At 38.4% G+C, this 27,012-nt stretch overlaps 1 protein-coding gene across 1 annotated transcript in view; it reads left to right on the top strand.

The window, feature by feature from the left end:
• ST6GALNAC3 (ST6 N-acetylgalactosaminide alpha-2,6-sialyltransferase 3) overlaps positions 1 to 27,012 on the top strand; it is a 207,996-nt gene that overhangs the window by 134,563 nt on the left and 46,421 nt on the right. The window contains exon 3 of the mRNA XM_054286063.1: positions 4,311 to 4,720. Within this exon, the coding sequence (XP_054142038.1) occupies positions 4,311 to 4,720 (410 nt within the window). The remainder of the gene's footprint in view (positions 1 to 4,310; positions 4,721 to 27,012) is intronic.

Raw genomic sequence — 27,012 nt, 5'->3', positions numbered from 1 at the left:
TCAGTCATTTTTATAATTTTTATAATTTTTTGCTTGATGTTAGTAATATAATGTAAGTTAGATACAGTGCTGTACTAATTTGGTAGTTCTTGCTGGGTGAATGCACAAATACTATCTTTCTTTTCTTTTAACGTTCTGAATTTTTTCCTAGAGAAGCTTGGCAAGTCTTTTCTCCCAGTCAGAGGTCTGAAGAAATTGAGTAAGTGTAGATAAAACTAGCTTGTTTAATCACTGAAACACAGAAAAAATTAAAATACATTTTTTGCTTGCAAAGTAGAGGAAAGCAATAAAAACAATGCCAGACGGTTAATGCCTCTCTTGTACCTTTCATTTCAAAGACCTGAAAAGAACATCGAGAAGAATAAAGGCAAAATCTATTCCCTATTGGCATCATTATAAATGTTGTATCCTCTGAAACTCTAAAGACATCCAAGAAGAGTAGAAGAATAAATGGCATTGAAATAAAGAAAGTCTCTCTGGAGCTTTGTTCAATCGGCTTTGTTAGAATTCACTCAAATAGGATGATTATAAGAAAAGATCTCATTTGTTTCAACATTAAAAGAGCAAATTAATATGTGGCAAGCTGCTAATAATTGCCTCATTATGTAGTGAATGGGCATTGCGTCCAATTTACAAAATTACAATCATATTGTTAAAGTAACAATTGAGAAAGTTTAGTGTGAGTTTCCTAACTATCTGTGTGATTAGTTGTGGGATTCAGAGTGGAACAGTTGGTGGCTGGAGAGAGCGCACCGCCAGTCCACAGTGCTAAGGAGCCACAAGAGAAATTCAGCTTTTCATTAGTGGAGATTCCATCTGCAGAGATCCTGAGCTGGGTTTGGACCAGCTGGGGAGCGAATCTGGCAGTCTCAGCTGAGACCAGAGCTTGGCGTGTGTCTGTTTGTCCAGACCTTATCCTGTGTTTCAGAGACCTGGCCTGAGATCATCCCCACAGGGACCTCAGCAGATGTGCAGGGCTGTGGCTGGGAAACTCGGTGATCCAAGATCTGTGCCACTGGGAAATCCACCCATACAAATGGTTCTGTAGCTGGAATTTCAGTCTCCTGGTGGAGACACTGGAAATGCTGGGGGTGTTGTCAAATTTGGACAGTAAGCAATTTTCCAAATAATGAAATCCTGTGTGGAAGAGAATCATGTTTTGTGACCTACTTTAGTTGGATTTGCTTGTGACCTTTTCTAATTCTGGCTGATTTTGTTATTTAATGATTTGACCTTTGATTCTGTGAAGCCACTTCAGTGCTAAATGCAAAGATTTAATAACTAGAACTGTTTGATAAGTGACCTTCATTACACAGCTATTTCTCTCTGCTAGAGAAATGGCACTGTTTTGCGAGTTCTAATTCACACTTTTAATTATCTTTTCTATTGTCTGTAAGCTTGCACAGGAAATGGAAAGGTCAGACATTTCATTTTCTTTACTGATTAAAATATAAGTGTTCCTCAACAGTTACAATGTATCATTCAGGAAAAAGATGGGACTGTTTGTCAGAACCATACCCAGCTGCTCTGCTGAGGTCTTCTACATCCTTCTGGTCAGCAAAAAATTTAGCAATTTTCTAGCAGCAATAATAGCTCAGCCCCCTTGGTGTTTAGAGATGGGATAAGTAAGTACATGACAAGAGAAGAAAACCTGAATGGTTCTTGATGTTTTTGTCTTTAACTCATGTACCTATGATGCAAGTGAATGAAGATATTGTGAGAGGTGAACCTTGGCCTGATTTTCTGGGTCCACAGAGGAAAAGCAGTAACAGCACAAGTTTCAGTGTGGTCCTGCCAGTCTGTTTCAGTCCCACTGCTGCTGGGCCCTCTCTGCAGAGGAGAGGGCAGCCAGGACTGGCTGGCAGACCCATTTGTATTGTATGTGGATTCATGTGTGTCACTGAAACCACCCTTCTCATCTGTGACACTTGCAAACCAACACCACAAACTGGTGGCCTGTCTCCATATGGGGCTCAGTGAGTGAATATTGATGTGTGTTTTCTCATATGTTGAGGGAGATATGATGCAAAAAGGTGATGAAGGCAGTGGGTGATTCTGGATTCACTGGAATATCTGTCATGGGTGTCAGTCTTCTAACTCTGTCTGGGATCTCTGTTGGGAAATGTGGATACTGGGACATGTAAAATCTCAGCATTGTGAAAAATATTTATTGTGAGATAGAGGTGGGAGGGGGTTAGCCTCTGACTCTGTTCAAGAAGAGCAGATTATATGTTGACCTATTGTAGGCATGCAGTATTATGAAAGCACTTTATAAATTGGAACAAGATAAATGAATCACAACAAAAGAGCTAGAAAACCAGGGGACACAGTTGCAGGAGTGAGTGTACTCAGCTTATTCAAGCAGAACAGTTGCACTCAGTGAATAGAAAATGCGCAATGCATTTCTAAGGTGAGGAAATTCAAACAATTCTAAATTTAAGAGAGCAGCTCCATTTAAATGGAGAAGGAAGAATTTAGTGAAAAAGCAGCTCTGAGGATGAGACAAATTTAAATGGAACCAGATTGTTGACCAAATTGGCTTTTCCTATCTAGCAGTTTCATATTCAGCATTTGTTAGTTTGAAAGTTTAGCCTGAAAGCTATAAATTAATCTGCTGGGTCTGTAACTATTCACTTCATGCTAGAATATGAGTAATGCTCATGGATTTGTTTAGGTCACCCAGCCATGTCCTCATAATGTATCTTAGAGAGAATTTCTGTAAGTAAGCAGCAAACAGAAAGGCTGCTGCATTCAACTGCATCTCCTGGGATTTCATCCCTGCTGTCAGAGAGCCATGCAGGACAACTCTCTAAAGCTATACCAGCTATAAAAAATGCATGGTTTTCTGTAAAGGAAACATTGACAATGCTTTTGTATTCAATCAGGAATCTTTAGCTACTGATTTAGGAAAGAATGTTTTCCTGAACCAGCCACATAACAAAATCAAATCAATCAAAACAGAGAAATCAAAGCTTTGAAATTGTAAGGTTTACTGCACAAGTTGCGCAGGGTGCACCTTAATTCAGTACAATATTTGTCACACAAAAATGATATATTTTAGCTCTTACAGTTTGGCTTTCTTAAGATATTTGTCTCTTGTCCTTGCATTATTCCCCCTTATCAAAGAATTCATTTTATTGTCAGCAATTGCATCCTAGGGTTATAGTGGTCAAATGTAGGCAGGCATTTCATCCACATCAGTTAAATGAGGTTTGATTTTGAAGAGAAATAACCACAAGACTGATCAGAAAAGCACCTAGCATCCTGTCAGAGTAAATGTTCAATGAACGTGAAAAAATACTAAACTGAGGTCACTGCCTCCCAATTGTGAGCATGACAGAGGATCAAGTCTGTGACCACACAAAATATTGTAGGTTATCTCTGACCTAGATGATCTCCTGTAAGGTTTTTTTGTGATGGGTCTAGTTTTCATTTGATTTCAATTTCTAACTGAACTCTTTATACAATCCAATTTAAATAGAGGGCATTTCCTTTTAGTCTGTAGGTACAAAACAATGAAAAGAGATTTACTCTTTATACTCTGACAAATGGAGCATCGGATAGGTCCTTATATCTTTGTTAGATTATCTTTTTCTATTTTCGATTCATACTGGAGTAATAGCACCCTAGAACATGGTAACAAAATACTGTCTTTGATTATAGTTTTCTCAGGATTAAGTTCCTAGTTCAGGTGTCACCAGTCCCTCTGCCTCTCATTTTCGATGGATCATAACAACTCTCTGGAGAAAACAACATCTTCTCTGTCCACATCTCCTTTCCAGCTGCAGGATTTTCATACTATTCCATTGCTTTTTAGAGATACATTTTGCATTTGACTTCTGTCAGAAATTTGGGAACTGTTCTTTCAGACACAAACATAGTTAATGTACAGTTAAACTTCCAGCATTACTTTTTTAGTAGGTTTTTTCCTATTGCTGGCAACACCTTGTTAAAAGAGAAGCCATTGATCTAAATATTGCTTTCTACTGTTTCTTTATTTCCTTGTTTTTTTTGGTGAAAAGAGTAACATTTAGAGGGGAAAAAGGAATTATTATCTGTATAGTTGACTTTGCAAAGTGGGAACAAAGGCAAAGATTGGAACTGCCCATTTCATTGAAAAGGTTTGCATTTGCAGTGGTAGAGTTTTTTAGCAGCTCTGCCATGGGGGGATTGTGGTTTTGTTTTTTTAAAGAGAAGCATTATTATCCATTTGTTGTACTGTACCTGTTTTTCTTTAAACTGAATTTTCTGAATCTTTATGTTTTACAGAGGAAAACTTGCAATATAAATTATTGTTTCCTGTCTTCCAGCCTCTACAACTTGACTGTGACCTCTGTGCCATTGTTTCAAACTCGGGACAGATGGCTGGCCAGAGGGTGGGCACTGAGATAGACAAGTCCTCCTGCATCTGGAGGATGAACAATGCTCCCACAAAGGGCTATGAGGAAGATGTTGGGAAGAGGACCACCGTAAGAGTGGTCTCTCACACAAGTGTGCCTCTCCTGCTCAAGAATCCCGAGTACTTTTTCAAAGAAACCAACAGCACCGTTTACGTGATCTGGGGTCCTTTTCGGAACATGAGGAGGGATGGAAATGGCATTGTGTACAACATGCTGAAGAAAACTGTTGACAGCTACCCAACTGCCAAAATCTACGTGACCACGGAGAAGCGCATGAGTTACTGCGATGCGGTGTTCAAGAGGGAGACGGGAAAGGACCGGTGAGTCTGAAACGTGAGGAACAATTAAAACGTTTGACAAAAGATACGTGAGGAAAGTCCATGTGGGATGTCAGCTACTAAATGAGTCCCCAGATATGTTTTTAATAGATTGTTATATGGGTTTGACTGTTATAAGCACTTGATGAGGCAGCAGCTAGGCCCCATTTACCCCACCTACGCTACCTTCTGTTCATTCCATTGCTGTTGGCTTGAGTCCCAAAAATATTGGATGTCTTCCTGAAATGTTTTCAAAGCTGTGTGTTGTTTTCAGCTCAATTTACTATTGATTAAATTGACATTTTATTTGAAGAGGATAATCCTACACAAACAACATATCCAAATGCACAACCTCAGGATAATTCTGGATATTGCATTTTTTTCTCTGTTGAGATTCACTGTAGCTTTTCTTCAAACACAGACCTCAGGGTTATGCATTATTTCTGTTTCTTGGTGAAAACAGGTTATCAGACATACTGGAATAGATTTAGGTTTTTACTAGTATTATGCTGAAATGCTATTTTCTATGCTTGATACTGTGTATTTATGGTACTCAAGTGAGGCTGTAAGAGGTGAAGATGTGAGGACTGGACTAGCATGTTCAAACCAGAAACAGGATTTGTGGAATTAAGACCACAAATTTCAAGAATTTGTAACCAAGCTGCAAAAATTCAGGTCATCTGTGTTTTGGCATGGAAGAGCACCTGTCACACATATTCATTTGAGCTAACGAGGAAGGCGTTTCCAGATCACTGCTGTGCCTTAATATTAATTTTTGAATTTGTGCATCATGAATTTGAGGTTGGAAAGGACTGTTGCTATTCTGACCAAATTAATGATGCAGGTTTTCACAAACAGCTTAACATCGTCTGAAATTTTGACTTAGCTTTTGAAGTAGAAAAGCTTATCTCAAAAGTACTTGTTTCACCATGTTATTAAACTGTCAGAACTTGGTGACAGTTGATTTTTTCCTATTTTTCAAACTATTGGAGCATAAGGAGGAGCCTGCCCCTCTTCACCAAGTGCACATATTGCTGCTGTGGTTCTGGAGTTGGAGGGAGCTCATATATCTCATAAAGGTGTCAAGGTTATCATGGCTTCTTTAGTTTAACTGAGCAAACTGATAACCAGAGGCTATCAAGGATTTTTCAAGATCCATTCTTGAAAAATGACCTTTAATAATCCAAGTCATCCTGTTTACATATTAATCAAGCCAAATATGATAATGGGTATGTTGTTGTATTGCTGTACATAAAATTGTTTATATTTATGAGTCAGTCAGGTCACAGCGACTTTACATTATGTTATCAAAATCCTTATTGTGCGATTAGACCTTGAAAATCTCCTCTTTTTCCTATGAAAGAAGGACATCTCATCTTTCAGTGTCAAAGTATCCTTCTCTCCAGCCTAATCCATTCCTCTTCAACAAATTAACACATCTCAGGTTTTTATCGTTACGCAATTAACACAATACAAATGCTTCTTTTCATGTAAAAAACAGACTGAACTTCTCTCAGAGCTTATAACAAAGTTCTTAAGCAACCTAATGTCAAAATGACCCGTGTTCTTTTTCCTTAAGTTTCACATTGCAACAGCAATACATTTTTATGAGCCTGGCTCACGACCCTTCACGTTGTTTGTGCATGTGTGTCCCTTTGACACCAAGGGAAAACCCACCACTTCTCACAGTGGCAGCCAGTTAACATCCTTGTATCTACTGAAACTTTCATTTTTAGTCCTGCTTTTCCACATCAAATACTTAGTGGTGTTTTTAACATCATTTCGTGATTTTGTCATGCAGAAACAAGGGAAATGATTGATGTATCACCAGCCAACGCCTTCTGTATCTCAAGAAAACATCTTGCAGTTCCCGAGTAATTGAGGACTTCTGTTTGGAAACTGTTTCATTTTCTGTAACATCTTCAATTTGCAGGACCTGTCTTCTGTTTCTAGGGAGGGTCATGAGACTGTTAGAGGTATATGTGGCATTTGTGGAAGCAGTAAATGGAGAGCACAGGAGATTTGTGGGTGATGAAAATACTTTCACACATTGTGCCAGGCTATTATGATGCTGGGACAGACTCAGGTTCCTCAGCCAAATATTCCTTCAGTTCCTCAGAGAAACATCAACCCTTGCTTGGAATATTAGATTGAATAGAGGTCTGGTTCGACATGTTTCCAGCAAAAATTCTGGAAGGAAACCAATTTCAACTCATATTTTAAAATGTACTGAGTGAATTGCAACTACATCTATTTTAGTTTAATCCTAAAATACTGTCTTTCTGTACAGTATATGCTACTAATGCATAGTAAGATTGCAGCAGATTTCTAGTCTGTCGAGCCTTTAATGAGTTTTCTGTTTCTACTCTTTGATGTACAATCTTTTTAGGTAATTAGTGGGAATTTTCAGCAGTTTCATCCTTGTGGTGCTCAAGTTTTAAAAAGATTTTGTGAGAAGCAGCTAACAGGTAGGTGCTGCAGTCACTTTTCTACTGCAGAAAAGCTCTGGTCCTGCAGTGCTGGCATGGGAGCTTTATCCCTGACTTCACTGGGTGCAGCTCCAAAATCCACAGCTTTGATATTGACAAATGATTTATTACTGATGCATGGAAGAAACAAGAATTGCCTCTGAGTAACTTTGAACAAACAGTGTTTTTTCTTTTGTAATGCATTTTTTAATTCTACAGTAGTACAAAATGCCCTCTGATGTGGGTTGTCCACACTGGGTAATTAACCTTGCATGAGTGTTAAGAATCTGGGGAACATATGTTCTTTCTGAGAGTATTTGTTAGTGAAGCAGTTGAGTTCAAGGTGGTGAATGCTCATCCACTTTGAATAATTGTTCTACATAAATAATATTCATTACCAGACATTCACAATTTTTCATTAATGCATTTTGCTTGGTACTTCCCTAGAGGGAGCATAAAGCTGGCAGCTTCTTCCAGTACTTCACTAATGTGCTGGTATATTATATATATTTACTCAAGTGAAAGGATTTAAAGAGATATTAGATAATTACTAAATGTGCCATCTTTGTATGTACCTCAATCCAGATAAGTGGTTCTAAAGCCATCTATATCTCTGCCATGCAATACAAATATAATGCAATATGATATAATAACATTTAATTGGTAATAACAGAGAAAACTGTAGTCTTCATTAAAGCAGCAAAGCTAATTCTGGTCTGATAAACTGTACTGAGCATCCCTAAATAGGTTTTAATTAGCTGGCACCAAAGCTTCACCACCCTTAGGGAGGGTAAAATTAATGAAAACTAGCAGCAAATAGATCAATGCTACTGGATGTTCTTGCCTTAGGTGAAGGTGATGAGAAAGAAAGGAGTGTCTTTTAAGGATCATTTAGAAAACAGTCTGCGTTAAAAGTCACTTTCAACAAGCAATGCTAAAATAAATCTGTGCTGATAGCAGAGCACTCTGATGTTTCCTGGACTGCAGGGAGCTCCATTTGCGTTTCCACTGAAACACTCCCAGCTCCACGTCCCCCTCGGGCTGGCAGTGGGCTCAGAGCCTCTGTCCCTCTGCACAGGGGAGGTGTCCATCCCCAGCAAACACCCAGTGCTATGTGCTGGTACTGCTCAAAAATCACCTTAACTGGCTGTTTGTGGTCACTCTTCTTGTGAGTAACTACTGAAAAGAGCCTGCTGGGCTCTGCTGAAGAAATGTATCCTGAGCTCCTAAAATTCCCAGTAAGAGATGTGAGATGATGTTTGGAAATTCAGGCAGTTTGGTAGACAGAGAACTTTCCATGTGCACTGTGTTAACTCAGACAGTGCTCATCCCATACCCAATCAGTTCAATTCAACAGTATTTTATTAGTTACACACATATCTTCAGGAGACAGGTTCACTGAGCCACATTTGCAGTCACATTGCTGTTTCTGAAAGACTTCTGTTGATATCTTGGACAATTCTGAAGAAACAAAATTGCTTTTGTGTTTCTCTTCCAGAAGTTCTTAGTTTCCTCAGTTCATGCCAGATGGTGCTATGTGTTAGGTTGTGAGAAAGCTGTTTTATCATTCAAGGCAGAAAGACGTATCATTCTGGTTGCTGACTTCTGCATCAAGATTCAAAATTTGGGGTTGTGTTCGAGCTTCCATTTTACTCAGTTCTGCTCACTAATTATTTATTACTTCAGTGATATACGAGATCTATATTACATCTCTGTCATTTAGAGCCAGCAAATTACATTAATCTAAAGTTTGGATTGACACTGTTAAGACAACTGCAGTCATCACAGCTTCCCCTCAGCTAATGTGTGGTTTTTCATGTGTCTGACTAATCTACATGAAGCTATAGTCTAGTAAAAATGTCATTGAAATGAATAAATGAAATTATATTCTCTGAGGTTCAAGTAGCTGCAAGTTCTATTGTTTGGTGATATTCTCTGTGAATTGAGGCAGTAAAGCTGTCAGTGTCCAGAATATCAGAGTTTTATGCTGTGTTTCTGGTTGTTGGCTTGAAGGAAATATGATAGTAATGATATTTTCATTTTTGGGCTTGCTTTCATGTGTGTATTGGTTTCTCTATCAGAGTTATTTGGAGGAAATATAAAAGATTAGCTAGTGTTGCTTAAAATTTGCAGAAAGCACTTTTTTCTTGGGAAGCTGTGAACATTGACACTGAGTTTGGCTCAGAGAGTTAAATTTTGGCACTTAGGAAGTACATCCCATCAGTACTTTGTGTTAATGTGATTTAAAAAAAAAATTCTGGAAGATGAGTAAAAGTTCATTTCATTTTGAATAGAAATTGAGCAGAGTTAGGGAATACCAATGTCTTTAAATTACAGAACTTTAGGAAGAAAAGGATGAAAAAATTGGTTCAGACTGACAGAGGAAATGTATAATGTCTGTTGGAACATTTTTAAGGACAAAGATTAATTGTAGTTTACAATTTGCTGTAGTCTTTATCATGATGATGTAATATGTGCTGCTGCACCAGTAAAGTCAGCAAAAGGTTCTCAACTGCCCATGAGCATCTCAGCAACCCCAAATATGTGTGTTTGATATAGTGACCATTTTTCAAGTACTTGACAGTGGATCTTTCTTGAACTATTGCTTGGCACTTCCATTCTTTCTTTTTATAAAGTAATTCCTTCAAAAAATCCTAATGGATTTGTCCATCTTACTTCATAAAGGGTTTAAATAGTTTCATTGTCAGTCAAGACTACTTTATTACCTGAAAAAACAAGGGTCTAAAGCATGAAACCTTAATGAAATAAATAGATTTTTCATTATAAAACACTTAAAACCTCAGCATCTATTGCTATTTGTGGTCAATCACCAGATGGTTAACAACTGTTTGGGGGTTTATATCCACTTTTCCATTTCCTGGTAAAACACCAGTTGTTCCTGAGTGTTCTGCATTTATTCCCTGCAGCCCATTAGTAACGGCATTTATATTCTTTATGAAGATTTTCCTAATTAAGATGAACACTTTTCTCTATTAGGCAGATGGAACTCAATAGAAGAAGTCCGTTCTTTATTAACATGCCAGTAAATGCTGTTCAAAGCACCAGCACTTCTGTTAAGGAACACAGCTCCTACTACATTACACTAATTACACAGTAAAGTGAAACTTTATTAAAAAATATCAATATTAGCTATTATTTTGTGATAAAGCAGTGGCTGCATATAGATTGGTGTGAGCTTAGAGACCTATTGATTCTGCAGGGGTTGCTGACTGTAGCCATGGAGTTGTTTCTTTTTAATTAATGATTAAAGACAAGGAATATATAATCAGGATCTACTCTATCATTGTGCATTTTCACATGTTCTTTGAATTTATCCATCTATGTCTTCTAATTTATCAAATCTTCATCAAATGCCACTGGATCTGTTTTCTGCTTCTGATGAACTGTGTGTTAAATCTTTATCCAGTGTTTGGTGTAGTCCTGTGCTCACCTTTTTCATCCTGTGCTTTAAATACTCCACAGCTTTTATTCTTATGAGAGATTTGCTGATACCTCTCAGAAGGAACTGTGCATATGGATGGGATTCTGGATTCAGTCCTTGAGGGTCCCTTCCAACTCAGCATATCCTGTGATTCTGTGATTCTCACATCCCATGAGCATCCACCTTTGCAAAGGATGATGTAAGTCAGTGACTCATGCTGGCAATCCTGGTGCCATCCTGGTTTGCAGGGCTTCCAGTTTTGCTGCTGGTGGTGAGGATATTTTATGGTTGCAAAGGAAAAAAGTATTGGAGAGAAAAACTAGCAGAAACATAGATTTTGAATGAAGCCTTTGTTGTTCATCTTCCAGAGTTCAATGTTTTTCACTTCTCAGATTACAGTGTATAAAATAGGTCTTTTTCTTCCTAAAGGAGCTTATAATTTTGAAGGAATATAAATAATTTTTTAAAAATCTATAGCTTAAAAAAAATCAATCTATTTTTTAAAATTCACCCTTGCTGCCAGGTGAAGTAATTGTCTTGAAAAACAGAGTGATTACCATTGAAGTCTGTACTTATTACCTGTTGTCACACAGCAATTCTTTTCTAAGAGATATTAAACAGATTAGAAGATAAATGTACTGTTGCTATTGTTTAAGTGTGATACGTTGTGGTTGCTGGTAACTGTGGGGTTTCTAATGGAAGCTCCCTAAAGAGCTCTGAGCTGAATTTGTAGTGCTAAATAAAAAAAAAAAATACTGGAATCCAACTGCATGAGATGCACTGGGAGGTTTCTGCTGCAGAGCCTGTGCTCAAGTGAGGATAGCAACTTTATGAGACAGGAAATAACTCTACAATAATTTCTTGCTTTGGATAGAGAAGAGTTTCTGTACATCTGTCCACACACTAGTTAGTCAAATTCATTAGAAACTACTTTTATAAGAGAAGGTGTATGAGAACTCTGATGCATGTCTCACAGAATATTTAGAAGAGATTGTCATCTCAAAGCTTTGTAGAAGTAAACACCACAGCAAAAGAAAATCTGTTTGAAAGTAGAAAAAGTTCAGCCTGAACTTATGTTCAAGTATTTTATCTAAAAATGTAGAAAGATTAGGAAAGATTAGTAAACAAATTCTGCATGGAAAATTTAATTAGTAAGAAGTCAAGCCTATGTGAGACCTCATAGGTAGGAGGAAAACTAAGGGGAAATGGGAATTTCTGTGACTAATTATGTTAATTTAGAACTCATTGTAAATAGGTGCTTGCTTGTGCACGTCTTCAATATGTATTTTTACCCAGATGAAAACAAAGCAGATGTTCTACATTTTTAAATTTCTGTGTCTGTTATCCCACATAAAGAATTTAGGTTGCAATTTCAGGACAGTGAAACTGTTCAAATCTATGGATCCATAGCACTTACCTTTGAAGGTGACTCAGGATTCATATCAGTGCGTCTTGGGGAGCCTGATGTGCTACTGGGATATGCTACAACCTGTGTTTAGAAAACAATCACTCCTACACAGTTCCCATGACACTCAGCTTCTCTGAGCTTTTAACCATGAGGCAGCTCTGCATTTGAAGAGTAACATGCACAAGAGCAGCATGTACAGTTTCTCTCAGAGATTCACATCTCCAGCAGGTTTTGGAACTTCCAACAGTCCGGAAAAACATAACTGTAAGAGTGGGGATTTATTATGAATCTTCAATCTTATGTCTTCAAACAGTTTGTGTGAAGTCTCAGATATTGACCAGCATGGGGCTTAGTTTGTGTTTGAAGAGAAATATTTTTTTAATATAGATGTTCAAAGATTCAGCTGTTCTGTTTTCAAGATTTTGTAAGCAATTCCTGGTTGTGGGAGCACTCATACAGTTGGGAACAGTTACCAGAGACACCTCTCATCTCAGAGCCTGAGCAGCCTATCTGGTGCATTAGAATTCAGTAAACATGCAGTTGCAGTAGAAGAAAAGATTTTTAACTGCTCATATTTGTTCTTTACAAGTTTCCTGTTGGTGTCCCATCCTTACATTTAGAGAGTTCTTTTTCTTTGTTTTGTTTTTTTTTTTTTGTTTGTTTTGTTTTGTTTTTTTGGGGGTTTTTTTTGTTTTTTTTTTCTTTTATTTAAATCAAGTCATCCCAGCATGCATATCCTCTCTGCTCTAGTCCTACAGGTTACAGAAGGGAGGCATAAACTGCCTGTCTAATAACATTCTCTACATGATTCATTAAAACTTTCAGAGCGCAGGATTTTCTGCAAAGCTTTAAAAATTGCTGCAGATGATGTCACTAGTGTAGAAAAAGAGAAAGGAAAGAGTTAGCAGATGAAATTCTAAAAAACAAACAGCATGCTTTTATCTTAACAATAAAAACAAAGATAAATGTCAGAAATATGTGCTCTGTGTTCAGTTTGCTCTCCATATGTTTCAGAATTTTTCTTGAATAAGTTCATTAGATTTGCTAGTACTTCTGTTTCCAAAAAATGTCCTAAATATTTTCCATGAGAACATTTCTGAAAAGTGTTGCAAGTATCACATAAGTCTCAAAATGCCTTTGTGAGGCAAAGGGTATTTGTCCCCTTTTTACAACCTGACTGCTCTGAGAGAAAAGGACACCAGGGGAAAGCAGAAGCTATTGCTGTGCAGAAATTCATGCCCACAGGGCTTTTTGAATATTGTATGCTTACCATGAAGGCATTTCAATCTCATACAGTCCTAATTTGGAGTTGGAATGGTCTGGAAGTGCAGTATGGAACAAATTTCTGCTGCTCTATAACCTGTTTTCAGCCAAACATGCTAATGTTGCCATATTTCCTTCTATATGAAATCAGCAGTAGTCTCTTGTCATTTTAAAATCAATCAAAATATTAGGAAAAGAAAATAATCTAAAGAGTATGTGCAAAGCAGTATTCCTTTAAAAGAAGATTTTTAGATTCATTTTTTTCAAGTATTATTTCATATATTATCAATATTCTCTGCCCATGCATTTCAGCATTCTTTACACACCTTTCTAGCCCTTTAGGAAATGTGACTAGTGCTGGTCATGTGTAGCTTTTATCAAGGGAGAATTGTGTCTTTGCCAGAGCTCAGTGGTTGTGGATTTTCGCTCGCTCTGTTTGTGCTGCTCTGATTTTCTATAAGTGATGACACTGTTGAAATATGTTTTGTGTTTGGCAGTAGAAGCAAGCAGTGGTCCTTAACTCCTTGAGGCTAATTTCATGGTCTGAAATTGCTTTTACCTCCCCTTCCAAGAATGCACAGTGTTCAGGAGAGTTGGGTTTCAGCTTCACTGTTCGGAATGTGCCAGGGACTCTCAGCTGCAGTGACATCCCAGACCCTGCACACTGCTAGAGGTGTTTTGAGTCCTGCTCATGGAGTGCCTTTTGGATATGAAAAGTCATTTAACTTTACAGAGGGCATCCCCAGGGTATCCTCAAGCTTTATGTGCTGCTTAGGTCTGTCCAGTCATTTCCTGCCAAGCTACACTGCTTTGCTTGGTTAGAAGGAAGGCAGTGAATGGAGGAGTAGCTACAGCCAGTTCAGTATTTATCAGTGGGAAACAGGATTTCAGGCATTATTTCTGGATATGGTTTAGGATGGTACCTGAAAATGATATATTGAGGGAAGGCTTTTGCCAATTTCCCTTCCAAACTCCTAATTTTGGATCACTTGGTAGTTTTCCTTTGTTTTTGGCATAATCACCATTGGTGTCATATAAATTTGACCATTTTCAGGGTAGCACAAGCAAGAGAAGCTCCACATATTTTCCTTAAACTTCTTTGGTCTGCATTCCAGGCCTGAGACTGGCAAGTAATATAAACATTTTCTTCATTATTACTTTACATTTTTCCTTGAGGCTATCATGCTGATTTCAAAACCATGGTCATCATTACACTGAAATGGTGGCATTAATTGATTGGTCTTTGTGGGTGTATTATAATATGCAGTTTCAAAATAATTGCCCACTAATATGAGAGGTGGATGTATAGCATTCTATTGCTCGTAATGCAACCATTAAAATAACAATTATGTGATAATGAAAGGACTCATTATGCTTTAGTTTATCTTTGCATAAAGTTAATAGCTAATGAAAACAGGGAAGATTCTACTAATTACATTTTACATTACTTTTGCTCTTCCCATAAAGAGAACATTTTGCACAGAATTGTAGATTGGCATGCCTCTGTACTAAACCTGTGTCCACTCTCTATGTGCTTCAAGTTACTGTTTTAAGACCAATAGTTGCATGGTCTTTTTAATCAAATGGTGCGCATAGTCTTCACAAAGAACATTTTTGAAACTAAATTATTGAAGGGAGTCAAATTTGCAACGTGACTGTGCTGAACTAAAATTTGAAAATTAATTTAATTTCTTCAGGTTTGAAGTGTTAGAAAAATGAAGGAAGCTTGACACCAAGTCAGTCAGTAGAATACTGTCTTTCTTTGGGTGAATGAGAAATGTCAAACAGGTAATTACCTACTATCTGTGGCGATTTCTGTTCAGTATTGTCTACAACACTGAATCAAAGTATTGTCAGGCAGATGAGCAAGTTTCTTTTCTATTGTATCCAGGGGTGGAACATGCAAGAACAAATAGCAAAACTGGGATTTGGCATGGATAGAGAAATTTCTCATTCTGTATGTTAGGATACTAAGCTCTGAGTGAAGAATGTTTAGTTCAGGAATGCATAGATAGAGCGCTCAAATTACCTTAATGGCAAGAGAACTAATTAGAATTAAGAGATTTTGGTGTTTTTATATACAGATCATACTACACTGATTTTTAAAGATGCAGGAAGATTGTTCTCCACTTTTCAATATTTGCATATTTTTTAAACTTTGTTTTTTTTTTTTTAATGCTGCCTTTAAATGCTAAAGTCATGGAGGTGGGAGTTACATAATGTAATCCATTTCACTCCAGAACAGAATTAAGAGATATTAATTAAGCAGTTGCAAAGTATAATTTTATTGCTTTTACTAGGTATTATAGAAAATTACATCAATAGAAAATCTCTTTGGTATAATTGCATGACATTTAATTAATTTATGTTCCAGTGAGCTCAGTGGTGGGTTGAGTTTATGAGCCACAGCGTGCATGGTTTTAAGGTGTTCAGAGTGTTTTAGGGTTACTGTCTGAGGCTCTGTTGGAATGCTAGGTCAGCCAAGGCACTAAGGTGCATCTTGTCTGTGGGTCTTGAGGCCTGGTTCCAAATAATTCCTGAAGCATTTCAACTTTTAGGCCTTCTCTTACACCTGTCTCAGACCCTTGCATTTGGATTAGCTAACTCAAATAATGAACTGTAATGTTGTTGCTGTGTTTTGCTCACAAACTCTCTCCTCCGTACTTCTCTTACACTTTGTTAGCATTGGGAGGCTGATCTGGAGATCACCCTGTCCCACCCCCTTGCCAAGGCAGGGGCACCAGAGCAGGTTGTACAGAAACACGCCCAGATGCGTTTGCAATGTCGGCAGTAATGGAGGCCCCACGGCTTCCCTGGGCAGCTGTTCCAGTGTAAAGAACTCCTTCCTGTGTTAACATGAAATTTCTTTTGCCTTGGTTTATGGCCATTGCTCCTTCCTCTGTTCTGTTGCTGGGCTCCACTGAAAAAGAGTTGCCCACATTTGAGTTATTTATATTATTAATGAGATCCCCTCTCAGTGTGCTCTTGTCCAGACTAAACAGGCCCAGCTCCCACCAGAGAGATGCTCCAGACCCCTCATCATCTTTGTGACCTCTGCTGGACCTTTTCCAGCAGCTCCTTGTCTTTCTTACCCTGAGGAGCCCAGAACTGGAGACAGTACTCCTGACGTGCCTCACCAGGCCTAAGAAGAGGGGGAAGATCACTTCCCTCAACCTGCTGGTTGCACTCTTCCCAATGGGGTACTTGTTCTTCTATTACATGTTCCTTTCTTTTCTTGAAATATTTTTTCTTTTTCTGAAATTTTTACAGATATTTTGGACATTTTTTCCTCTTTTATTTCTGCCTCATTGTTTGTAACTATGTCATCCATATAGCTTTCTTCTTTCAGCCTTTTGTCCTTTTATTGTAAAACATATTGCCTTGAACACACCTCCCATTTTCAACACAATCCCTTTTAAAACAGCTCACAGACCTGCAAGGTATCTGATGAAGAGCAGCTTTTCCCTCTGTGCCCTTGCCCTTGCCCTTGTGCTTCCTCATTCACTTGAATCCTGGTGCAGAGCACCTGAAAGTCTGCAGGTCTGGAACTGCAGATCTCAACTCAGTACATCCAGTTCTTAAAACAAAACCAAAATATCACAGTGGGGCGTAGAAGCTGTGCGTGATTATTTATTGATGATTGTTGGTTACAGGAATTAAAACAGCAGGGAGCTCAGATTTTGATCAGAAACAAGTGATTTTTCTGTACACTTTTTATTGTGAAATGTGAACATAATATAAACCCATTGTGCTCCTGCTGTTAAATGCTGACCTGCTGTATGAACAGTGCATGTTCCCTGTCACACAGGTATGTAGCTCTGTGTATGTGAGCATTGATTAAGGCTTGAGCTGTTATAAGGCAATTTTTATATATGTGAATATAGGAGCTTTCACAGCTGCTCTCAAGTGTGCCAAGCACCCAGTGCAGGGTGATCTCCAAGTGAAAAGCAAAGGGATCTGGGGCTGGGCAGCCTTTCTGTGGGCTCCCAGAGTGTTCACACAGAGTCTCTATTCATGTGCTGGCAGTGAGCAGAGTGCATGTTCTTTGCTTTTTGTAAGCACTTTTCTATTATAAATGTACAAGATAGCCAGCCTGGCAGTGACTTTCAGGTCGATAGTTATAATTTATTTGCTTTTAGTTTTTGTAACATCACCAACTGCTAAGGGAATTGATGCTTAATACATTTCTAAATAAGTAAAACTAAAGTATAAATAAATTATGCCTGGTTTATTAGTCCAGGTGTTTTCAGTATTGCTGAAAGTGGTTTGATGACAGCCACCAGCACTAGCAGTGGAAAAAAACCTTGATTTCACAGTGATTATTATCATTATAATAAACCATAATTGAAAGATTACAAAATTGATTCTTTTAAAAATTAATGTTGCATGAGTGAGCAGGCTCAGTGGCATTTAGATTTTTTTCAGTGTTACTTGGAAAGAAAGTGGCTTATTTATTTCCTGGCAGAAAACTGCTGATTTTGAAACAATCACATTAGAGAAAACAGTCCCAGAGGGTTACAGGAGGCAACAGACCTATGTCATTAGGCTTTACCCTTTCCTGATGGGTTCGGAGAAGAGCCAGAAACAAAAGAAAGTTACATTCATTATTGAGAGAGCCTTGGGAAAATCTGTTTGGCCAAGCAATTTTGCATGAAACGAGTGAGGAAATATTTGACTGCAAAGAACATAAACTCCTTCCATCAATATGCAATTTTCTGCATCCATTTGTCCAAGTGGTTATTAAGAACAGTTTCTAAATTTGCAGTGCTGTACAACTTCAAAGGGCCGTGAAAGCATCACCTAGTTAAATGGATGGAAGTGTTTTTTAATAAATAAATAAAAAAAAAGACCAAAGTCAGTTGTAAGACAGTTTAAAGTGCAAAGTATTGAAAACAGCAGGAAACCTGGGGACCTGCAATAGCAATCATCTGCTCCAATCAGGAACATGGAAACCACAAATTTATCTTTGATGATTTCCTGTAAATATGCCCTTTGAGGACAGATTGCCCTGCCCAGTCTTGTGGAAAATGCTCAGAGTTACAGCTCTTCTCACTGCAACATATGGATCTCAGCAAGCTCTGCTTCTCCATTTCCGAAGTCATTCTTCAGAAGGAAAAGTCTGAGCAAAAATGTAGTGCTGCAAAAATGCTGGTTGGCATCCCTCAAGCCTGGTCAGCCTGACTGGAAAACATCTTTCTGAGTTGTTTTTTTTTCCTGGCCATTTTCTTCAGCAAGGTCTGCCCAGTTTTCCAGACCTGTTGTCCTTGTGGAAATGGTTTTATTGATGGTTTTCATTTCAGAATATCTCATATTTCCTGAGGACACTGCAATATAAATACTTTCCCCCCAGATACGGAGCAGTGTGCACTGAGGGCTGGGGAAGGTACATTTGGGTGTCTCTGGGTGCTCCAGGGACACTCTCTCCAAAGGAGCACACCTGCAGTGTGGCAGCACAGCCAGGGTGGCTATTCGACTTGCTGGGGTCACTAAGATGGGGGGTCTGGTCCTTCTTTTTTGCCACCTCTCTGTGGCACTTCACTCCTGATGTTGGGTTTCTGGGTCTGAACCTGGAATCTGGGCTGCAGCCAGCAATGTTGCATTCCACTAGCTTGGGATTTCCAGTCAGTGCCACATCTCATATTTATGACACAGACATCAATGAAGCCCAAGAAATTGAAGTTAGATGTGGCTTATTGTTCCCCCATATATATCCTGAAGAGAGAACATGCTATTCCATTTTAAAGCTGATGTTTATGCACCATTTCACATGGTCCAGATAGTTTGCAGTCTCTGAAGAAGTTTTCTCTGCTTGAATTTACAGTAGCCATATAATCTACCACATTTGGTATGTATGCTCTAACTTGATGACAACCTCCTACTGGCCCCATGTAATGTTTTATTAAATAGAGGGACAGTTCCCAAGCCCATCTTTCTTCCCAAGATTGAAGTCAGTGTTAGGTTTCATTAATATTATTTAGCATTTCATAGTGCATATCATCCACAGACCTTAAAGCACTGCAGGATGCTAAATCAGCTTTAATTTTCCCATTTTCCTGATTGTAAAACTCATGCAGGGAGTCATTTGTCAAGTTGCACAGAGGTATCATCCTGCAAGTCTGTGGCAGAGCTATGAAAGTTCCCTTCAGTCTGGGTTCCCAGTTGTCTCTGCTGCACTGCCCTGACATTCAGAAGGTACAAGTGTTTATTCCTACCTGTGCAAGGTCATGCCTAACTGGGAGGGAGCCCTGTGACCAAGTGATGAACAAGTGCATTTTTATAGGCAGAAAGAAAGAACTGGGATTTCTTAAAAGAATTCATGAGAAATTCTAAAATTTCTAGTTTACTAAAATTTTTTATGACTAGACCAGGCTGTTGTGTCTTGGCCTCTGTGCAAAGATAGGCTTGTATTGCTCAGCAGAGCCTTGTTTAAAGATAGCACATTGCAGGAGGGAGGGGTGGTCATTAGACTTGGGAAGGAATATTACAAGATATGTTGGAGCACTCCGTATTCAAGCAGTTGCTTTCTTGCCATTTCCCAGCAGTTAACATTGCCCATCAAAGAAAATTGCTAAATAGCTCTGCTACATCATTCTTCATTTGCATTAGAAATGGCTCTAAGCAATAACAGGATTACAGCCAAAAAGTGCCAGCACTTTATCATTCATTTATTTGATTTAATATATAGAGGTACCTATTTGAAACAGCATTTACTTTTCTAGAGCTCATCATAAAACCCACTCTGAATGGAAGTGTTTGAGGTAATGACGACTCCGATTAATTCTCTTAGAACAGCATGACTGGAATCAGATACACTACTTTTCTTTTCATTAGACATTTCTGCGCTGCTATGAGTGATCTTATAGCATGAGAGGAAAGAAATTAGCTGTATAAATCCCCATGTAAATAACCCACAACAGACTTGCAATTCTTCTTACTCCACCTGGTGAACTGTAAGCTCGGTGGTGATGTTCAGATGGCATTAATAGAAACTGATGCAGACTTTTTGTTTTAAAAAAGGCAGAAAAGCCACACTTGCTGCGTGCTGCAGATTTCTCTTCACCTGCACTGAGAATTGAGCGGTGTTACAGCTTTCTCAGCCAGCCATTACCACCTTATTCCCCTCTTCTCACTGCCACCAAATCCCTGTAAATCCCAGCCTGGCCTGAGCAGCAGATCTCTAATCTGTTTTTCAACATGCACATCCCCCACCAAAGTCAGGAGGTCAGACGTTGTGTTGCACTTTTGTTCACAGACAGGATTGATACATGGGATGCTGCATCAGGAACTCTTCTAAGCCAGAAAGATGTTTCAATTCATCCTAGGAAATTTGAGAGCTGGCAGCTAAGTTTTGCCAATGTTTTATTCCTGTTGACATTTCTTGATCATCGGTAACTACTATTTATTATCAATGGACATGGCACAAATACAAAGAAAAATAATTTCCAAAGCACCTCCCTGACCAAATATCCTGCATTACATCTAAAAATGAAACAATTCCCTGTATAATTTAGGCATCTTGATTTTTTTTTTTTTTCCAGCCAATTCCCATTTTCTTCTGAAAGGAGAACTGGAAACACTACTGTAGGATGTTTACATTAGTTGAAGAAGCAGAGATTTTCTGGTAACATTTATCTAAATTTCTTGTGCTGTTTTTCCTGAACAGGATTATGAAGTTCTGCAGGATTGCTGGTGTTGCAGGTGTCTTAGCATTATAACATGGTAGCAGTAGTAACTAAAAGAAAGGAGTGGGCACGAAGGCAACATGATAGAGAATCTCAGTGAAAAATTTTCTGAGAAAAAACTGTGTAAAGTCAGAGTTACAAAGTGCATGCTTTTCTACTGAGGCCCAAACCTATTGGTTTCAAATTAAACATTCACACAAAAGTTATATCTGCTGTGCCTAATCTGCAGTAATTGATTCTTCTAATTCCTAGAGGAGCTCTTTCCACTTAAAGTACAATTGAACTCCACATTACCCTAAAATGTTAGTTCAAGAAGTTTTATCAGCCTAGCACTGCGCAGTACCAAGTGAGCTGCAGGTGCATGCAGAAACTTTAGACCCTATCAGTTCTTTGTTTCATGCCCTTTGAATGCTAAACAGTTGGATCAGAAGCGTTTCCTACCTTGTATTTCACACATGCTTTCATTTCTTACATGTCTGTGCCTGGCAACAGAAGAGGAGAATTCAAAATGGTATGGTGTGTTTTCATTCAGACTGGCTTATGGGCTGGGTTTTCTTTTCTGCTTTCTCATCTGATTCTAAAAAATTCACCTCTAGTCACATGTAATATGAAGGTTAATAGAACAGCCTGATCTTCATTATTGTTTGAATAAATTTTCAGGAGAAAGTTAGAATTCTGCTGAACCATTACCTTATCTATCAAAGGAAAATGTATTTTGAAGCCACTGTGTGGAAGATCATATGGAGATAAGTTGTATCTTATCATATGATCTGAACCATTATGGATTATAGGAGTACTGGCTTTCTAAAATGAGTTTTTAACATTTTTAGTGGTGATAAATTTAGTCATCAATTCTACAAAAGTCTGGCTGTAACTAACAAACTGTGTGTATCTGTATTTGTAATGACTGTTTTGATAGTTTCACATATCAGTTCAATAAAACATCTTCCACTCAGGGGAGGCATTTGGACAGGAATATCTCATGACATCCTTGCCATTCCCATTACCATCACTGCACACTTAGAGTAATATATGTTTAAAAAATTGATTGAGTGTGTATTTACAACATAGATCATAGGACATGTTTTTTTAATGGTGAGAAACTCCCAATGAAGCATTCTGTGATCTGTAGCATTGATTTGGGTTCTTTGATTTTAATGCTACAGAATACACTCATAAAACTTTTAGACCCTTGATGTCACAGGGTGCAGCTGCCTGACACAGAATGCTAATGTAAAAGACAGCAGCTACTGCAGGTAAGAGCTGATGAAAACCAAAGGCTTGCATTAAACATAGCTAACTAAATGATTTTGAATTCTTAACACATTAAATATAAAATCTGGAGAAGTTTATTAAAGTGACATAAGTCTGAGAAGAAAAATCTCTAATGCAGGTAGACTTTCAAGGGTCACTTTGGAAGTGTTGAGGATACACATTTTGTTTAGAGAGCTTGCTCACCTCCCTTCAGGCAGTTTTCAGTAAGCATCTCTAAAGAGCATTTTTCTGAAAGAGTCATCTAAAGATGGGTAAGCAAATTTTCCACCCCTTCTCAGTTGACTAAAGATGGTCTAGATTAGTCACCTAGACATTTAGTTCTTGGTTAGCAAAGGAATGTGAGGTAAATAGAGGTTAAATATCTTGTTACCTGTTGTATCATCTAACAGGTATTTGTTGTTGCACTTAGTTGAAGGTTTTGGTAAAGGTGATTTGTTCTTACCACAGCAGAAATCTCAAATGCTTTATCATCCTCTTGTCAGTCTGGTTGCCGTCCTGGTTCTTAAGAATTTCTTGTATCTAGCAACATAAAACTAGGTCTGAAATTTAATTCCACCCTGGGTCGGAGGAAAAAGGTGACAGGGAAAAATGAGTGAGAGAGGTACCAAAAAAAGAAGTTTTACCAGATAGCAAGTGTTGGAATAGCTGTGAAGTATTTTTCCATAGATCCAGTTTGAGTGAACAATATTGGGAAGCTTTTAATTGTTATACAGAAGTCCTACAATCATCCAAGGTGCATTAGAGTTCACTTAGATATAGAAAAGTCTTGATATTTCTCACTGCAGTGAGATTACTGTCCAAAGTTACCTGGAATCCTTCCAGTGCAAAAATTGAGTTTAGAAAAGGCTGAAATTGCTTTGTTCTTGTTCTGTATGACTAAGCCGAGATGGAACAGTCAAGACAACAGAATTGTGGGCTTCAGTGTGTGAGGGTGGTTGGCAGTTCTAGTTGGCTGCCTTTTCTTAAGGATTTCATTCCTCCCATTGGCACTTAACACTTGGTCTTCTAAGTTCTTAGAACATTGTTTGGACACAGACTGTTTTTCACTGAATTTTCATTTTCTTTTTTTTAAGAGAAGGGGGGAAAGCTAATTATTTGTGGGAATGCCTTTTCTTTGTTACAGGTGTCTGCACTGAGAGGTGTTTGTTTAGGAACACACATTGAGCCTTTAGCACACCAGTAGGTTGGTAATTTGGCAGTATTGGTGAGGACAGGACAGAGCTTACTTTCTGTGTGGCACTCTCTGCTGGCATTGTGATCTTACCCTCTGGGACACTCAGAGCTGCAGCTGGGTCAGATGTGCCCTTGGGCTGTTGTCTCACTGCTGAACACTTACCCTGCTTCCCCATGAGATGAGGGATAAAGGGCAGAGCAGTGAGCCCACTGGAGGATATGATAGAAGAGAAACTCTTTTTGCAAAGAAATAAAATACCTTAAGCTGGTGCTGGGCTGTATTTACAGTGCCTGTGCAGAACCATGTCTCTGTGACTAACCTCTTTTGGCATCTGCTGTCCAAGAGTAAATTACCTTTCCCATCGGTCGTGAGCAGTTTTTAGTTCTGGATGTTACTGTTCCAAATGTTTCCTGCTGCTGTTAACAAGAGTGCTCCCACTGGCAGGCTGGGGCCTGAGCAAAGGCAGGAAATCCTTGGGGTGCTGCTGCCTTGGGCCCCATGTGCCCTCACCAGGGCTGGGGGGCAGCAGCCCCACACTGAGGGTACCTGGATCTCCATCACCTTCCCAGCCTTGCAGAGCATCAGCTGCTGCCATAGTGGGAGGATACCTGCATGGAGAGGATCCAGCTCTGGCAGGCTGTTCTTCATTGCTCCAGCTGCTCACAGCTGCTCTGTGGCTGATTGAAAAGGCATTTACTCCCCTCATGTGAATAACCTTGAGGGATCAGGAAGTCAATTGTGCAGAGCACCTACAGTCAGTGCCAGATGTGTGTCTGGGAGCCACTGCAAAGGCAGATGACATTTAGAAGAGATTCTTGGTGGTGGTTTAGGGACTAGCAGGTGGCTGCAGCAACTCAGGAGAATTTATTGCTGGTGAGGGAGGTGCAGAGGTTACTTAGCACACAACTATTGGTATTTAAAAGCTCTCTTTGCACCTCCTTTTCAGAGCAACACTGAGCATACATCCCCTGTAGTTTTCAGTCTGTTAGTTCATCTGTGAATGAAGCAAATGTTACATTAATTGTAGTTCATTAGTTCCATCTGGTGCCAGGGTGGGGAATGGAGACCCTTTCTTACCTTACAAAACATTATATACCTTTCCTGCCAAGTTGCTCTACTGAATAGTAGTTAGAGCCTGAGGCTAACTAAATATAAAGATTTGGAATTGTTTCTCTACTGGTCTTCCCATACATACTCATGTGGCTCCCTAGATCTGGCTGCTGTCTAAAGAAATTAAGACCAACAGTGTTTTAGTTAAAGCAGTAATATGCCATATGCAAGGCCAGAGATGCTCTTTGTGATATCCACAAAATTTGGTACCTGTCTGGTTTTTTTGTTCCCTTTAATCGATAAAAATACGATTTCACTCTAGTTCAAAGGAAATTGAATTTTCACATAGCAGGGGAAAACAAATACCCTCCAGCATTGCTATCAGTGAATTGGGGCACCAGCTGTCTTTTAAACAGGTCCAGCATATTGTCTCTGCATTTCCAAGTCACTCTTTCATGCTTCTATTTATTGTAGGCAATTATGCTTTGACCCAAAGACATAATCCTAGTGGAATTAAAAATCATGTGACCTCTTTTTATAAAAAGGCTGAGTCTGATTTTATGAAAAAGAATCGTAGAGAATGAATCTTGTGGGAAATTAGACAGTAGTATTTGATGACTGTAAATGTATTTATTTATAACAGCTAATCTTGGTGGAAATGAAGAAATAAGAAATAATTAACTTTACTATTTATAAAAGAGTCTCTTTTATCCACTGTGTAATGCAGTCACCTCCAGGACGAAATGCAATGTTTGCTTAAGAGCATATAGACATTTAAGAAAGAAAGAAAAGACCAAACATGTGTTTGACACAGTGGGGAAAATGTAGCATGGAGGGAAAACATTTGCATGAAAATGTTGCCCCTTTTAGTTGAAGACATATTTTTAGCTGGTTCTTGTAATTATTCAAACTGGAACTTGGTCATAAAGTTCCTTGCAAAATGCACTCTGACATTTTTAATAGCTTCGATACAGAAAAAGCACTTACTTTACAGTAAAAAAGAACACTTACTCTGAGAAAGATAAAGGGCTTCATTTTCCTTTCACAAAGACCAGTTTTACTGATGATGTCACTGGAGTTATTGCAGACTTAGAACTGTGCAAGTGTGGGAGAAGTCAGGATGCTCACTCCAGCAGCCCTGGGACAGAGGTGAGAGTGCTGCTCGCTGAATTAACAGCTCTTTCATAAGCCCAGAGAATGAAGGGGTGACAAAGAGGCTCCCTGGCTGCTGATGAATTCCTGACCATGAGCAGTGTATCCTGGAGCTCCAGTTAAACCTTTATATACCTCAAGAGAGAAGGAGAGTGAATGATACAGTAAAGAGCACTTTCCAAACAAAATAGACAGATCCATGGGATTGCTGCACTATTACAAGTGTCAGCACACAATTAGCGGTCAGTTTATATATGCAAAATGTTTTACTGGGCTTGAATGAAATTTAGGGTTTTTAACCAAGAGACCTATTGAAATATACCACACCATCTGTGATTCATGTACTCAAAAATTCTACTGCTCATCTTAGATCACTTAATTTAAATGCAATATATGCTATTTTGCATATAACCACTGCCCTCAAATCAATCCACATTCAGCCAGTAATATCTAACTTCCATGCTGACTGAAAGTCAGAGGGAGACTCAGTCTTGATAAATTGAAAAAAGGTAGCAAAGTGATTTTAGTATTTTAGTATTGTTGATTAAATCTGTGAAGCTAACTAAGAAAATGATCAGCACAGAGAGATGTTGTGATAGTGGTCACGTTGTGTCATTGATTTGTATTAAATGCTAGGGAGGAGAGAGAGACATCTTTGAAGATTTGCTTTTCATTATGGCATGAATTGATGTTCAGCTACTAAAATGAAATAGGTTTGCATAAGAGTTATGACTGTCAAAAACCATTTGGAATTTCATTCTGCACAGAGAAATTAAAATTTTGAGTGATTATGTGAAAGACTCTTCTGAGGCAAGATTATAAAACCACATTTCCCTTGTTACTGGACTTTTTAGATTAGGTGAAACTCTTGCTGTTTGTTTTATCTCATCTCAAATGCTTTTTTTTAAGTGACTTGCTGAATTAATATTGTATTAAATTCAAGAAACTATGGTGATGGAACAGTTTGATTCAGTATCTAACTGCATACAAAGATATTCAAAGTTATAGGTCATACAGCTAATGCAAGTTAACCATCTGGGTATATACATACAAGAAATATTTATTCTAGTTTCTAAAAACAGTGTAATTGAGTAGATTGGGCAGATACACCATTAATTACATGCTTCAATACAGTCTGATCTGATACCAAGAACAGAACACTTGAAATTCAGAATCTCTTGACATTTTTCATTCATTTCCATAACAATCAACCACTCAAACCACTCAGTTTCGAAGGAAATAATGATACTGGAAATGCACTGAATTTTACAGTGCATTTTATGCTTTCAACATCCTGGGTTCAATTAAAATGGAGGAATATTTTCTGAAATTGCAAGACTTGTCCTTTGAACAAGAAGCTGCAGATGAATGTGTGTAATTC

The sequence above is a fragment of the Melozone crissalis genome, unplaced genomic scaffold (assembly GCF_028551555.1).
Source record: "Melozone crissalis strain CALT ecotype California unplaced genomic scaffold, PUWL_Pcris_2 ptg000045l_1, whole genome shotgun sequence".
Classification (NCBI taxonomy): domain Eukaryota; kingdom Metazoa; phylum Chordata; class Aves; order Passeriformes; family Passerellidae; genus Melozone; species Melozone crissalis.
This window is presented reverse-complemented; position numbering and strand designations above follow the sequence as displayed.